General features: G+C 42.4%; 1 protein-coding gene across 14 annotated transcripts in view; it reads right to left on the reverse strand.

Moving 5' to 3' along the window:
• Positions 1–12,983, reverse strand: part of LOC117402956 (CYFIP-related Rac1 interactor A-like) — a 76,129-nt gene that overhangs the window by 11,973 nt on the left and 51,173 nt on the right. For 5 of the 14 annotated variants that reach the window (XM_059023643.1, XM_034004685.3, XM_059023641.1 and 2 more), the window contains 2 exons: positions 8,549–8,628; positions 4,521–4,642 (listed from right to left, as the gene is read on the reverse strand). In XM_059023643.1, the coding sequence (XP_058879626.1) occupies positions 4,521–4,642; positions 8,549–8,618 (192 nt within the window). In that variant the 5' untranslated portion in view covers positions 8,619–8,628. Of the gene's footprint in view, positions 1–4,520; positions 4,643–8,288; positions 8,369–8,548; positions 8,629–12,983 lie in introns of all 14 variants that reach the window. The other 9 variants (XM_034004681.3, XM_059023637.1, XM_034004680.3 and 6 more) reach the window with 3 other exon arrangements.

The raw sequence follows: 12,983 nt of genomic DNA on the forward strand, positions 1-12,983 counted from the left end.
AAGAAACTAGTGTGTAAACAGGTATACGTACATACAAAACTACACAAACAAAATTATTTAATTTAAAACAAAAGTAACACATTTTCTCTTGCGTGTGTCTTAACTCGCATCTGTAACTTATCTGCGTATTTATGAATGTACAGAAACAACTTGCATGCTATTGGAAAGCAGTTTCAGGCCCAGTTAGAGTTCTCTTGGCAGGTGGAAGTTACCTATGGATGTTTTTGCAACTTAATTACAAGAGTTGACTACCCTTTAAAAGGAAATAAAATAAAAAATCCTGCATCTTGGCTGCCTGCCCAACCAAATGTTCAGAAGCCATTGCAATCAAGTGACTGACATGACAACTTATCTGAAATACTAGATACACTTTAATGAAAACGGTAAAGCATACACATATACATGCTGATGGGTGTTACAGACCAGACTGGAACTTGCACACAACACATTGTCACCCGAGTGTAAAAGTGATTTATAAAAAGCTATACTAAATATAGGGCTGCTGAGTTTACACCCTTAAACAGTGTGACTTTTCAGTGCCATGTGGGACCAGCAGCATAACATTCCATTAACAGAATCATAAAAACACTTGTTTCTTCCTGTGACAGGTTGACTGAGCGGTGACGTCACGGCAGAAGCAGGGACGGGAAAACACTGACACCCAGGCAAGTACTGCAGTTTAAGGTGGCGTTTTTAGTCAGCAAAAATAAATAAAATATTTTAACAAAAAGAACACATGCTCACAGAGCAAAATAAAAGGGTAAACAAAAACAAATCTCGAACACAAAATATATAAAACACAGGTCAGGCTGGGCAGATTGCCTTCACTGTTCCTATGTTTAATTTTTAAGTTTCTTTCTCTCAGTTCTCTCCACTCTCGCTCTCTCCGCTCCTAAAACACCCACCACGAGCTGGAGAGCCGCAGGCTTTTTATATTCAGGTGACCATCTCCCGATTAGCAACAAAATGAATCACTTAATTCGGGAGATGGCCACCTTCTGCACGAGTTTTTCCATTACTCCTGGCAGAGGACAAGCACCAATCTCGCCTCTGCCAGGAACATGTTTTAAAAATAAACAAAACAATAACACGGCGGTACGCCATCACAAATTACAATAAATAAATCATAATACAAAACAAATACAAAATACACTGCACAGGGGCGGAGGGGGAGACCCCGATCTAAAAATAAATAAACAAAACAATGTACAGGGCACCGCACCCTGTTACATATCCCCCCCTTGTGCAACGCACACTTGGCCCCAACGGCCACCTCCCCCCTCAGTCTCAAAGTCCCGGAAAAGGGGGAAGCAAGTTGTTTCTGGGGGTGGCCATGGTGGAATGTCCTCCATCCCCATCTTCGTGGCTGGCAGCTCCCTCTTCCGGGGCTCCCGCCACACACTCACTTGCCGCGAAAGTGCGGCTGGGGGAGCTGGTCTCCTGACCTCCCCCACCTTCTTCATGGCCGGCAGTTCCCCTCCGGGGGGCTCCGGCCACCCAATTTCCGGTAGCGAAACTGCTGCGGGGGGAGCTGGTCTCCTGACCTCCCCCCCCCTTCTTCGTGGCCGGTAGCTCCTCTCCGTGGGGCTCTGGCCACAGTGTTTCCTGCCACGAAAGTGCGGCTGGGGGATCTGGTCTCCTGACCTCCCCCCCTTTCTTCATGGCTGGCAGCTCCCCTTCATGGGGCTCCGGCCACAGTGTAGCGACCCCAGGCAAAGCAGGATCCCCGGAGACCCCAGGCAAAGCAGAGCGCCTGGCGACCCCAGGCGAAGCAGGACCCTCGACGACCACAGGCGAAGCAGGATCCTCGACGACCCCAGGCGACGGCAGCAGCAGCAGACCCTCGGGAGGCGACGGCAGCAGCAGCGGACCCTCGGGAGGCGACGGCAGCAGCAGCGGACCCTCGGGAGGCGACGGCAGCAGCAGCGGACCCTCGGGCGGCGAACTCGGGAGGGGAGCCCCTGGCCATGGAGACGGCAGCGGGAGCTCCACTTCTCCCTCGTACCCTGTACCCTGTGCGGAGCAAAAGGCAGCTCCAGGCGATCCAGGCGTAGCATCCCTGACTGGAGCAGGCGTGGCATCCCCGGGCGGTGCGAGGCTGGCATCCCCGGGCGATGGCGAACTGGCATCCCCGGGCGATGGCGAACTGGCATCCCCGGGCAATGCACGACAGGGCGGCAGCGGTCCCTCAGGAGGCGACGGTGGCAGCAGACCCTCGGGAGGCGACTGCAGGAGGGGAGCCAGGACCAGCGGCGGTGCTAGGGTTGGCCCTCTTCTCAGCCGCTGCGGCCCGGCGGTTTTCCCCCTTGCTCGTTTTAGCAACCTGTGCAAGGGCAGCTGCGGACCGCCAGCCTCCTGTCCCGGTCCAGCCTGTCGTGAAGGGAGAGGCAGCTCCTGCTCCTCTCCCTCAGGTGGTGATAGTGGAGGCAGAGGCAGCTCCTGCTCCTCTCCCTCAGGTGGTGGAGGCAGAGGCAGCTCCTGCTTCTCTCCCTCAGGTGGTGGAGGCAGAGGCAGCTCCTGCTCCTCTCCCTCAGGTGGTGGAGGCAGAGGCAGCTCCTGCTGCTCTGTTCCCGGCGAAGGCAGCAGGGGCTCCTCCCCTTCTGTCTGCGAAGGCGGCAGGGGCTCCTCCCCTTCTGGCTGCGGAGGCGGCAGGGGCTCCTCCCCTTCTGGCTGCGGAGGCGGCAGGGGCTCCTCCCCTTCTGGCTGCAGCGGTGAAACCAGCAGGCATGCTCCCTCTGCTGGTGGTGGTGGGAGTGACAAGTCGTCTTCCCATGGAGGTGGCACCAGCAGGAACTCACCCTCTGCTGGCGGAGGTGGGAGTGACACACAGTCCTCCCAGGGCAGTGGAGGTGGAACCAGCAGGAACTCTCCCTCTGCTGGCGGAGGTGGGAGCGACTCACAGTCCTACCACGGAGGCAGAGGTGGCACCAGCAGGTATTCTCCCTCTGCTGGCGGAGGTGGGAGTGATTCACAGTCCTCCCACAGAGATGGAGGCAGAACCAGCAGGAACTCTCCCTCTGCTGGTGGATACGTGGGCTGTAGACATTCGGCCTCCTCCCTTTTGGGCTGTGGACGCACTGGCTCCTCCCTCTTGGGCTGTGGACATTCAGCCTCCCCCCTCCTGGGCTGTGGACGCACCGGCTCCTCCCTCTTAGGCTGTGGACGCTCGGCCTCCTCCCTTTTGGGCTGTGGATGCACCGACTCCTCCCTCTTGGGCTGTGGATGCACCGACTCCTCCCTCTTGGGCTGTGGACGCACCGATTCCTTCCCCTTGTCTCCTTTGGCCTGTGGAGGTGATGGGGTCTGCTGCTCCAGCAGCCAAAACCACCCAGACGCACAGGACACCCTCCCCATTGAGTAGGCCTTCCAGAAGCAGGGGTCTTCATAAGGGCAGTCCTCCTGGCCATGCCCAAACTCCCTGCAGATGACACACAGGGGGGCCCCTTCAGCTCTCCACTGCTCCTGTTCTGTGTCCCAGTATGGGGGTCCCAGCTGGGTGGGGTCCCGTGACCACCATCTCCTCACACCTCTCTCCTGCTGCTGCTTCTGGCAGCTCTTCCTCCTTCCTCCCATCCTTCCTCTTCTTCCTCCCATCTTCCTTCCTCACCCTCCTTTCTCCACACACAATAATAAAAAAAACGAAAAAAAAAACTGCAGTACCCCACTTCTGCCTGAGTCTAGGAGGCGCTGGTGATCCCACTTCTAAGACCACATGTGACAGGTTGACTGAGCGGTGACGTCACGGCAGAAGCAGGGACGGGAAAACACTGACACCCAGGCAAGTACTGCAGTTTAAGTCAGCAAAAATAAATAAAATATTTTAACAAAAAGAACACATGCTCACAGAGCAAAATAAAAGGGTAAACAAAAACAAATCTCGAACACAAAATATATAAAACACAGGTCAGGCTGGGCAGATTGCCTTCACTGTTCCTATGTTTAATTTTTAAGTTTCTCTCTCTCAGTTCTCTCCACTCTCGCTCTCTCCGCTCCTAAAACACCCACCACGAGCTGGAGAGCCGCAGGCTTTTTATATTCAGGTGACCATCTCCCGATTAGCAACAAAATGAATCACTTAATTCGGGAGATGGCCACCTTCTGCACGAGTTTTTCCATTACTCCTGGCAGAGGACAAGCACCAATCTCGCCTCTGCCAGGAACATGTTTTAAAAATAAACAAAACAATAACACGGTGGTACGCTGTCACAAATTACAATAAATAAATCATAATACAAAACAAATACAAAATACACTGCACAGGGGCGGAGGGGGAGACCCCGATCAGGATTAGGGTGAGCTTTCAGATCTGAGGGGATGCTTTCATGGAACCAACTAGTCCAGGAAATGACAGACTATCTAGCCTAAGGCTTCCATTATGCATCTCAGCAGCTGGGCTGTCTGTATATGCAAGGTTAGGCAGTGACGTTAATGCAAAGAATTCCTGTGACTGAGATTCCTCTACCGAACAATACTCCAGTGAAAAAGAGGATTGGCTAGTATTATAACAGTAGGTGACATACTTCTCTTATCTCCTGACCAGCTCCCTTGTAAGCCTGAAGACCTAAAAGAATGCTTTCCGAATCCTGCAGCACTGCATTGACCTGGTTCCACACATCTCTTTCACAATCTGTAGGCTGTGCATCTAAGAGACAAAACAAGATTTAAAGGGTCTGCTTAATCTGCAACATGAAATGATTAGATTACTTCATATTAAGATGTACAATCAAATTGATGTGCTCCTGTTTAAAAACCCTGTAGTCATGAGCCACAGTTAAGAGACTGTACTATTAATAATTAAATTTAAGTGGTGGTGGAATGGCATGGCCTAAATGGAAGCCATGACCTTATGAAAAGGGACACACTACTGATTAAAAAGAGAGCATTTTATTGATAGAGTAACCCTTTATTTGAATTACGTAAGACAGTAGTACTGTACAGTATTTTTTCAGTATATATACACAGTATAGTACTATTTTCATGTCTTAATGCAGTTATGCCTTTATTAAGCCATTTATGCCCCACCACCAGGTGTTAACATATAACACGCACGTGTATGCGTGTTATATTACATGTATTGTTAAATTACATGTATTGTTTATTGTCTATTTTGTTGACCACCTATTTGAAACACTAAATGGACACTAATTCTTAGTGAGACCAGTCTGCTGTGTGAATGCTTTTTTGTTATCCACAATAGAATAACCCTATGCAGCTATAGGCCTCACTGATTTATTTAAAGTTTTTACTGCAGGACCACAAAACGTGATGTGCCGACATGTCAGGAATAAAAATAAAACTCCCCTGTAATACAGAGGGCTCTGTTTAAACCATAACCAGCTATTCCCTCTTCAATCCACGGACATTTTAACAGCACATGGTAGAGATTTAACAAAACAGACAACCTACATATTCACAATACTAGTATTTATTGAAAAGTGATATCTTTAAGAGCTTATTCATTGAACTTTTCAATGCTGTATATTTAATAATGCAAGTGATTGACAGCAGCATTTTTGGCTCCTAGTTTTTTTTTTGATAGACCTAGGAGGAACTTAAACAAGTGTTGGCTTGTTTTTAGTTGACATTTGTTCTGGATTCACTTCAGCAACGTTTTGATTTGTAACACAGTAGATTCTGACATACCAACTTTTACTTCAGGGTCTGCTATTATACAGCAGACCTATTAGATTTGATGTATGTATATTTATTCATGGGAATAGAACTGCTGTAGGCAGGCAGCACCGCACGGTTACTGAAAGAATGTACTTTGTGTTTTATTAAACTTGTTTAAGTTCTATACAGAAACATTTCAAGCTCGATTACAGTCTACACATGACAGTCATTCTAAAAATAAAAGGTGGCCAATTAGGTTTTTCTGATAGAACTAGTATGAAACTTCACAAAAATAACTAATATCTGTATCTATTTGGCTTCATTTGTTTCTGGGGGATCCCGGAGGCCACAAAACATTTTAATATGTTGTGAGTATGTAGTTTGATCTGCAACCTGCTAAGAAATACAGCCTTTAAAAAATCTAATACACTTTGAATGTAAAATATTAGACTCAGACAACAGCACGTTACAGAATGCATGCAGCAATTCATAGGTAGAAATCCAACACAGAGACACTACACAAGACAGACATTACCAGAAGGAATACATACAGATCACATTTAAAGAGTTTAAAGAGCAAACAGCTTCAAATTCAGGGTTTTTTTTGGTCCCTTTTTTTAAATGTTTGCAATACACAATAATTGGTTCTGCAACTGCTCAAATATTTTGTTTTACACATTGATGTATTGCCAGAAAAACAGGAAAGTTTGATTCAAAGTGGCAGATCACTTGATGGTGCTGGCTCTAACTTCTATAAAGACACTTTGGATAACCTAGTGTATGTAATTCATAACTATGGCAAGTAGCTTGAACTGAGGAGCAGCTCATGAAAGCACCCAAACACAGACTGATAAAAAAAACATCATATTGCATCAGAATGATTATAAACAAGGTAATTCTGAAGAAAAATTGATTTAGCTACTTACTTCTTAGGAAATGAAATCATTTAGCCATAGTGCTGCAACACACAAACTGTATCCAGTGCACATACAGTACATTTTAATAATGGAACATTGGTATTTGACACCAACTACAGTATGATGCTCTACCTTAATGCTAGTTAACAAAGCAAATTACCAATTTCTGAAAATTACACTTTTGGTTGGGATTAAACCTTGACCAGAGTTTGTTACAATAGAACACAACTTTGTTTGTTTGTGTGTTTTCTGGTCAGGCCTTCCTTTCTTTCTGGAGCTGTTAATCAGAAATGTTATAATAAGACGACATCACAGTAAAAGAAAGATGTATTTTATATATACTGTGTATATAAAAAGAAAGATGCATTTTAGAGTCATTTAGTCCAGATTAGGCCAAGCCAAAGCTGCATGATTAATTGGGCTATTCTGTAATAGCCAGCAATATTTACTGTATTAGTAACATACACCTTGAACAGTGGAACCAGAAAATAAATGTTTATACTTGGAAAAGAACATAAAGCTGCAGTGTGTTAACAAAAAGGCATGCAAATTAAGGCAGTGGGGTATGCAAACAGCAAAGAAGATTACATTATAATCCATCTTCAAATGTCTTGAGAAAGGTAATTTATTACAAGGTAGGCTGATGGTCTATCTTCAAGAACAAGCACCTTTACTGATCCCTGTAATAAGCCTTTGGTTCCTATGAATTGCAGCAGACAAGGTACCTTGAACGTAGGGTAGGGTTAATGATGATAAAAATATCGGTCGCAAATAAATCGTTCCTTATTTTATTTTTTGGTCACCTCTTGTACATAACACGAACTGAAAGTATTAAGCTTTTTATACGTGTTGAAAATAAAGAAGTGGTCGGCTGATAGCACACGCTTCGGAGGACAGCATGTGTAAAATAATTTTAAAAAATAATTGGCAACTACTAAATTAAAAATAATAATAATACTTGCATTGCGCATTTTGACAAAGCGCAGCACGCCATCTTGTTGTAAACTGACCCCAATTACTGCCTTTTTCTCATTCATGATGATGTTTGGGACGGAGAATGTTTAAAATATCATGATACATTTTGTGAGGTATATTGCCCACCCCTACATATGTCTTGTTTATTAAATGAAATCATGTTTCTTTTTCTTTTTTTTTTTTTTACGTTATGCTTTAAAACATACCGTTTGCTGACTAATACAGGGCAATATACTACTTTTTTATTTATTTTTTATTTTATTTTTTTTACCTCCACTTAATACAATAACTTTTTGGCAAATAAACCTCTCCAATATGATGCTCTTCATGTTAAAAGTTTTAGTCTGACTACTGGAGTTAAACATCAGCATTTATAGGGAAGCAAGTGACTTATATGCTTTCCTCTCAATATACTACCAATATTAACATCTACCAACACCTTGTGCATTGGAATTTGAAAGCCCCATTCAGCCCTGTGATTGGGTAAAATTCATGGAGGGCAAACACTGACAATACAAGGAGCTTCCAGGTACATACTGTAGGCAGTAAAACTAACACAGGTGGACGGTATAAACAGATGGCTGCAGTGGTAGTGGAAACAGCTCTGTGATCAAATGTACCTAATAAATACAAGTATAGACTATAGTCAGAATATGTCTTGGATAAAATTCTTATTGTAATGAAAATTTGTAAAGCTGTTTGCAAACCCCATTCATCTTCTGACACAGACACATGCATGCAGTTAGTACAAAGCAATCCAAGCCAGGCAAAAGCTCTGCTCACTTTCAAAGTCAAGGAAAAAGTTTGGCCCCTGATCAAGCTCAGTGCAAGTGAGAACTTTTAACAGATTCCCCATTTGGTTCCTGAAAGAGAAAAAGCAAGAAGAAAGGTGTCTTGTGTTGTGAACAATACATCGAAACCTTCCACTGGTCTCTGCAACCACTGGTGTACTAGGATGGAGAGAAGGAGTGTGTGCCAAGTGAATTAAACTAATTCAGTAATTCAGTCCCCCCCGCCCCCCCCAATCCTTCCTTAAAACTTACTTTCAAAGTCCAGGAAAAAATGTGGATAGTTTTCTATATCCCTTGTAAGGACTTTAAGAAGATTACCCATCCCAGCAAACCTAATTAAAATATAACAAGAAATGAAATAAAAGAAAAGAATGAGTCAAAATAACGGTTCACACATTACAAACTAACAAAAAGAGTGTTGCCTTTTACCAGGAAATACACACCTTTCCCTCATGCCAATTTCATTCATGAGAGTGGGTAACAATATACAGGCCTTACATTGGACTCCTTTCTAATGAACTCACTCCTGCCATCTAACCTTTAATTGGGGACCAATCAGGTATTCAAAAGATGTATAGTATTATTAGTTCCTTAACATTTTACAATTAAATTAAGACTGCTGAAATAATTTCATAAATAAATAAATAAATAAATATTCATGGAACATTTTATATTACTATAAATGCAGCCCTGTTTTTTATACTGCACATTTATATTTAATACATGCCTTTTAGAGAAATTGAGTAGAGTATTTAACTTTAGGTGGTTAAACCATTTTCATCTTTTGCATCTTTTCTGGAAATCACAGCCATTTAATGAAATTACCCTGTGGTAGCAATGTAACATGCCTGATAAAGTATAGACTATGCTCCACTTACCTTTATTCTGCAACTGCAGCCTCCAATTCCACCTATTTATGGAACCAATATATGCTAGCGTTTTCACTCCCCTTACTTATTTGTGTATATCACCCGGAGAAGAATGATATGGTTTTAAAATTACTACAACATGTAACTGTGTATAATACTGTATGTGTAAAGCATTTAATTGTACAGTATATGTAAAATGTATATTGAATATGAAATGCATTTGCCTACACGGTACACTAAGGCTACCAACTATATGTGGCACTCCTATTAACCATATTATGATTCCCTATTGGTTTGTTGCATTCCTAAAGATGGGTGCTAAATTCTTTCCCGTATACACCAGCTTTTAAAATGCCTTGTACTACAGCATGAATCTGTTTCACAACTGCTGTTCCGATTCAGGACAAGTGATTTGATCCAACATACAACTTTGCCAAGGAATACACAACCACGTTGGCTATGCTTACACACTGTAACTACTTCCTTCCTACTTTCATACTCTGTGTGAGATGGGGAGCTCTGGACTGTGAAGCTAAAGATTAGCCTTATAGTATATTTCAGAACATTGTAGGGCAATATTTTTGTGTAAATAATTTTACTGGGCAACAGTGTCCCAATCAACATTCTGAACTTTATGAAATATATGGTAGATAACCCAGTATTTCAGTTTTCTGGTTTTGGCTCATATTAATTCACTTAATTTCACTTCATTCAATGTATTATTATTATTATTATTATTATTATTATTATTATTATTATTATTATTATTATTATTATTTATTTCTTAGCAGACACCCTTATCCAGAGCGACTTACAATCGTAAGCAAATACATTTCAAATGTAATTCTAAAGTGGAGATAAGTTTCCAAATGCTAAGTCGAGATAAAAAAAAAATACATCAAATGTTTTACACAATAAGAGGCCCCAGTTGTAAACAGTAAAAAGATCATAATTGGTAGCATACGGCTGAAAGATGTTAAGCCAGCAACATCAAAAGCTGACTGCCAACACTGCTTCCTTGCAATATCAAAGCCCTTAAGCAGAGAATTGCAATGAGTCATTGGGTCATACAGTAAATCTGTCTCCACTGTCTGTCAGCTGGCACAATTCCATGAGCACAAAAAGGGTCTGTGCTACAGTCAATCTATTCAAACAGCAATGCACATAAAATAATTTGAATTAACTGTCTCAAATCAAGATGACACAGGATCTCTCTTCACCCAAAGGTTTTCAATGGGTGGTGTTTGTTTAATGACATGACCAGAAATGTTTAGTATTCTGGTCTTTCTCAAAATATTTTTTAGCATTAAGGTTATACTGGAGTCTATTTTAATGACAGCAGATTCACATACTGGCTTACAGGGATTCTATGAAATACTCACTATGACAACCAGATGCAATCTTGGCTTAATAAATGGGCCCCACAATGTTGCATGATATAACCTAATATACAGAAATTCTGCTTTAATATTAACCATATTAGAGATGTGTAAATTCACACAAATAGCCACTTCGACATCACGGTTTGCACTGTACAGCATACTGTATAAAAACTGTGAAAGAAATAGGATTCAATTTTGGCCCCTGATACTGTACATTTAGGCTTCTTCTTGTGCAGCAGGTACAGTATCACAAACCCACTGAAAACTTGATGCTCACTTTCTAGCACATTAAAATGGGGCTCCTAATACCCACTGCACAGGAAGTGAATCTACAGGGTGGTTGCAGAATAAAACAGACTTCTGAGAGTCCATAAAAAAATGATAAGGGACCAACCGTAACCCTAAAATTGTTTTCCTTTCAACTTAAATCCCTCTCATCAGTTGGGGTACATTTCTTTTACTCAAGCTATACAAGCTATATACCAGGTTATTATGGTCCAATTTTCTTTTTTACGCTATTTTTAATGTGAACTTATATCAAGTTTTCTCCTGTGCGTCTTTAGCAACCCTGATTACTGCAAGTGCTTACTCTGCACATTTCAGAAGAAAATGAAAGACCTTTTTAATATTTCTGAACCAGCATGACGCAGAAAAATCTGGCAGATCGCTGTAGACCTCTTCAGTAGTTTAATTTTAAACATATGGAGACTGCCTCCGTTCTAGTTTTCATTAGCGAGAGAATTTCACTGCATCACAGCACCAGGACACTGGGCAGCAGTAGCACAAAAACATTTAATTCAAACCACACCAGCCCTTTCCACATTGCACATAGTAAATCTACATGGTAATTAATCAAACAAGGAGCACGCTGTGTTAAACACATGCCATTGCCTTTATTATGCAAGAAGCACCCCACTACAGAAGATGCATTGTGCAAAGAAGTCATTGTCCAGTAAGACGGAGGCCAAATACCTACATGAAAGTGGACATTGTACAGTTGTTTTGACAACCTCACATTGCAACTCGTGGATTTCCTGTGCTGTAGACATTTTACACCAGCCTTAGACATGCTCTTATTGCAAGATACTGAGACCGCAGACAGCAGAAAGCTGTTTTAACAGTGATACAAAGTCAAACACTGCCCTCTGGAGGATCTTTGCTGGTATGACATTGGATTAAGACTCACTCAAATACTGCGTGCTTGCAGGCATTTACAACATGTTATAACTACTGTGAGTGAAGCATGACAAAAGCTAGAAACCTAGGGCCCTTTCATACCTTGTTCATTTGGGGAGGACAATTTGCAGTAGAGTTCAGTTAACACCAGAGTTCTATTTGTTTCGGCACTTTTTCCATGTTTTTTATAAAGTAGATATGTTCACTGTATTGAACAGCTGTCTGGTCATCAATAGCCAGACAGCATTTTGTTCAGGTGCACAGATCCAGATGATTAGGTTCACTTGTAAAAAATTCAGAGTGAAAGCAAACAAAGTCTGGTGCAATTACAGTAAAACAAACCGGAATTCACTTGCAAGCGAACTGCAGTCTGTTTGAAATTATCTGGTGTGAAACCAATCAAAACAAAATGGCAACATTTGAGTTTGTTTTCAAGTGAATTGTATGAAAGTGCTGTCTCAGTGCCATCAGAAGGCCTGAACCCAGACTTAAATTTCTCATACAGTGCCTTGCAAAAGTATTCAGACCACTGACCAATTCTCTCTCTCATATTACTGAATTACAAATGGTACATTGAAATTTCGTTCTGTTTGGTATTTTATTTTAAAACACTGAAACTCAAAATCAATTATTGTAAGGTGACATTGGTTTTATGTTGGGAAATATTTTTAAGAAAAATAAAAAACTGAACTATCTTGCTTGCTTAAGTATTCAACCCCTGTGCTGTGGAAGCTCCCAGTTTACACCGATGAAAGAAATTGCCCTAACAAGGACACAATTACCTTACCATTGGCCTCCACCTGTGAACCATTAAAGTTGCTGTCACATTTTCTGGATAAAACCCCCACTGTTGAAGGATCATTGGTCAGGCTGTGAATCTGAAGGACAACGAAGACCAAAGAGCAGTCTACAGAAGTTAGCGATAAAGTAATACAAATGCATAGATTAGGGAAAGGGTGCAAAATAATATCCAAGTGTTTGGATATCCCAGTGAGCAAAGTTGGATCAATAATCAGGAAGTGGAAGCTGCATCACACCACCTAGGCACAGCCAAGAAAAGGCTGTCCCTCAAAACTCAGTGCTCAAACAAGAAGGAGACTTGTGAGAGAAGCCACAGAGAGGCCAACAATCACTTTGAAGGAGCTACAGAGTTCAGTGGCTGGGAGTGGAGTAATGGTGCACCAGTCAACCATATCAAGAGCTCTGCATAACACTGGCCTGTATGGGAGGGTGGCAAGAAAGAAGCAGTTACTCAAAAAC

Source organism: Acipenser ruthenus, chromosome 5 (genome assembly GCF_902713425.1).
Source record: "Acipenser ruthenus chromosome 5, fAciRut3.2 maternal haplotype, whole genome shotgun sequence".
Classification (NCBI taxonomy): Eukaryota; Metazoa; Chordata; class Actinopteri; order Acipenseriformes; family Acipenseridae; genus Acipenser; species Acipenser ruthenus.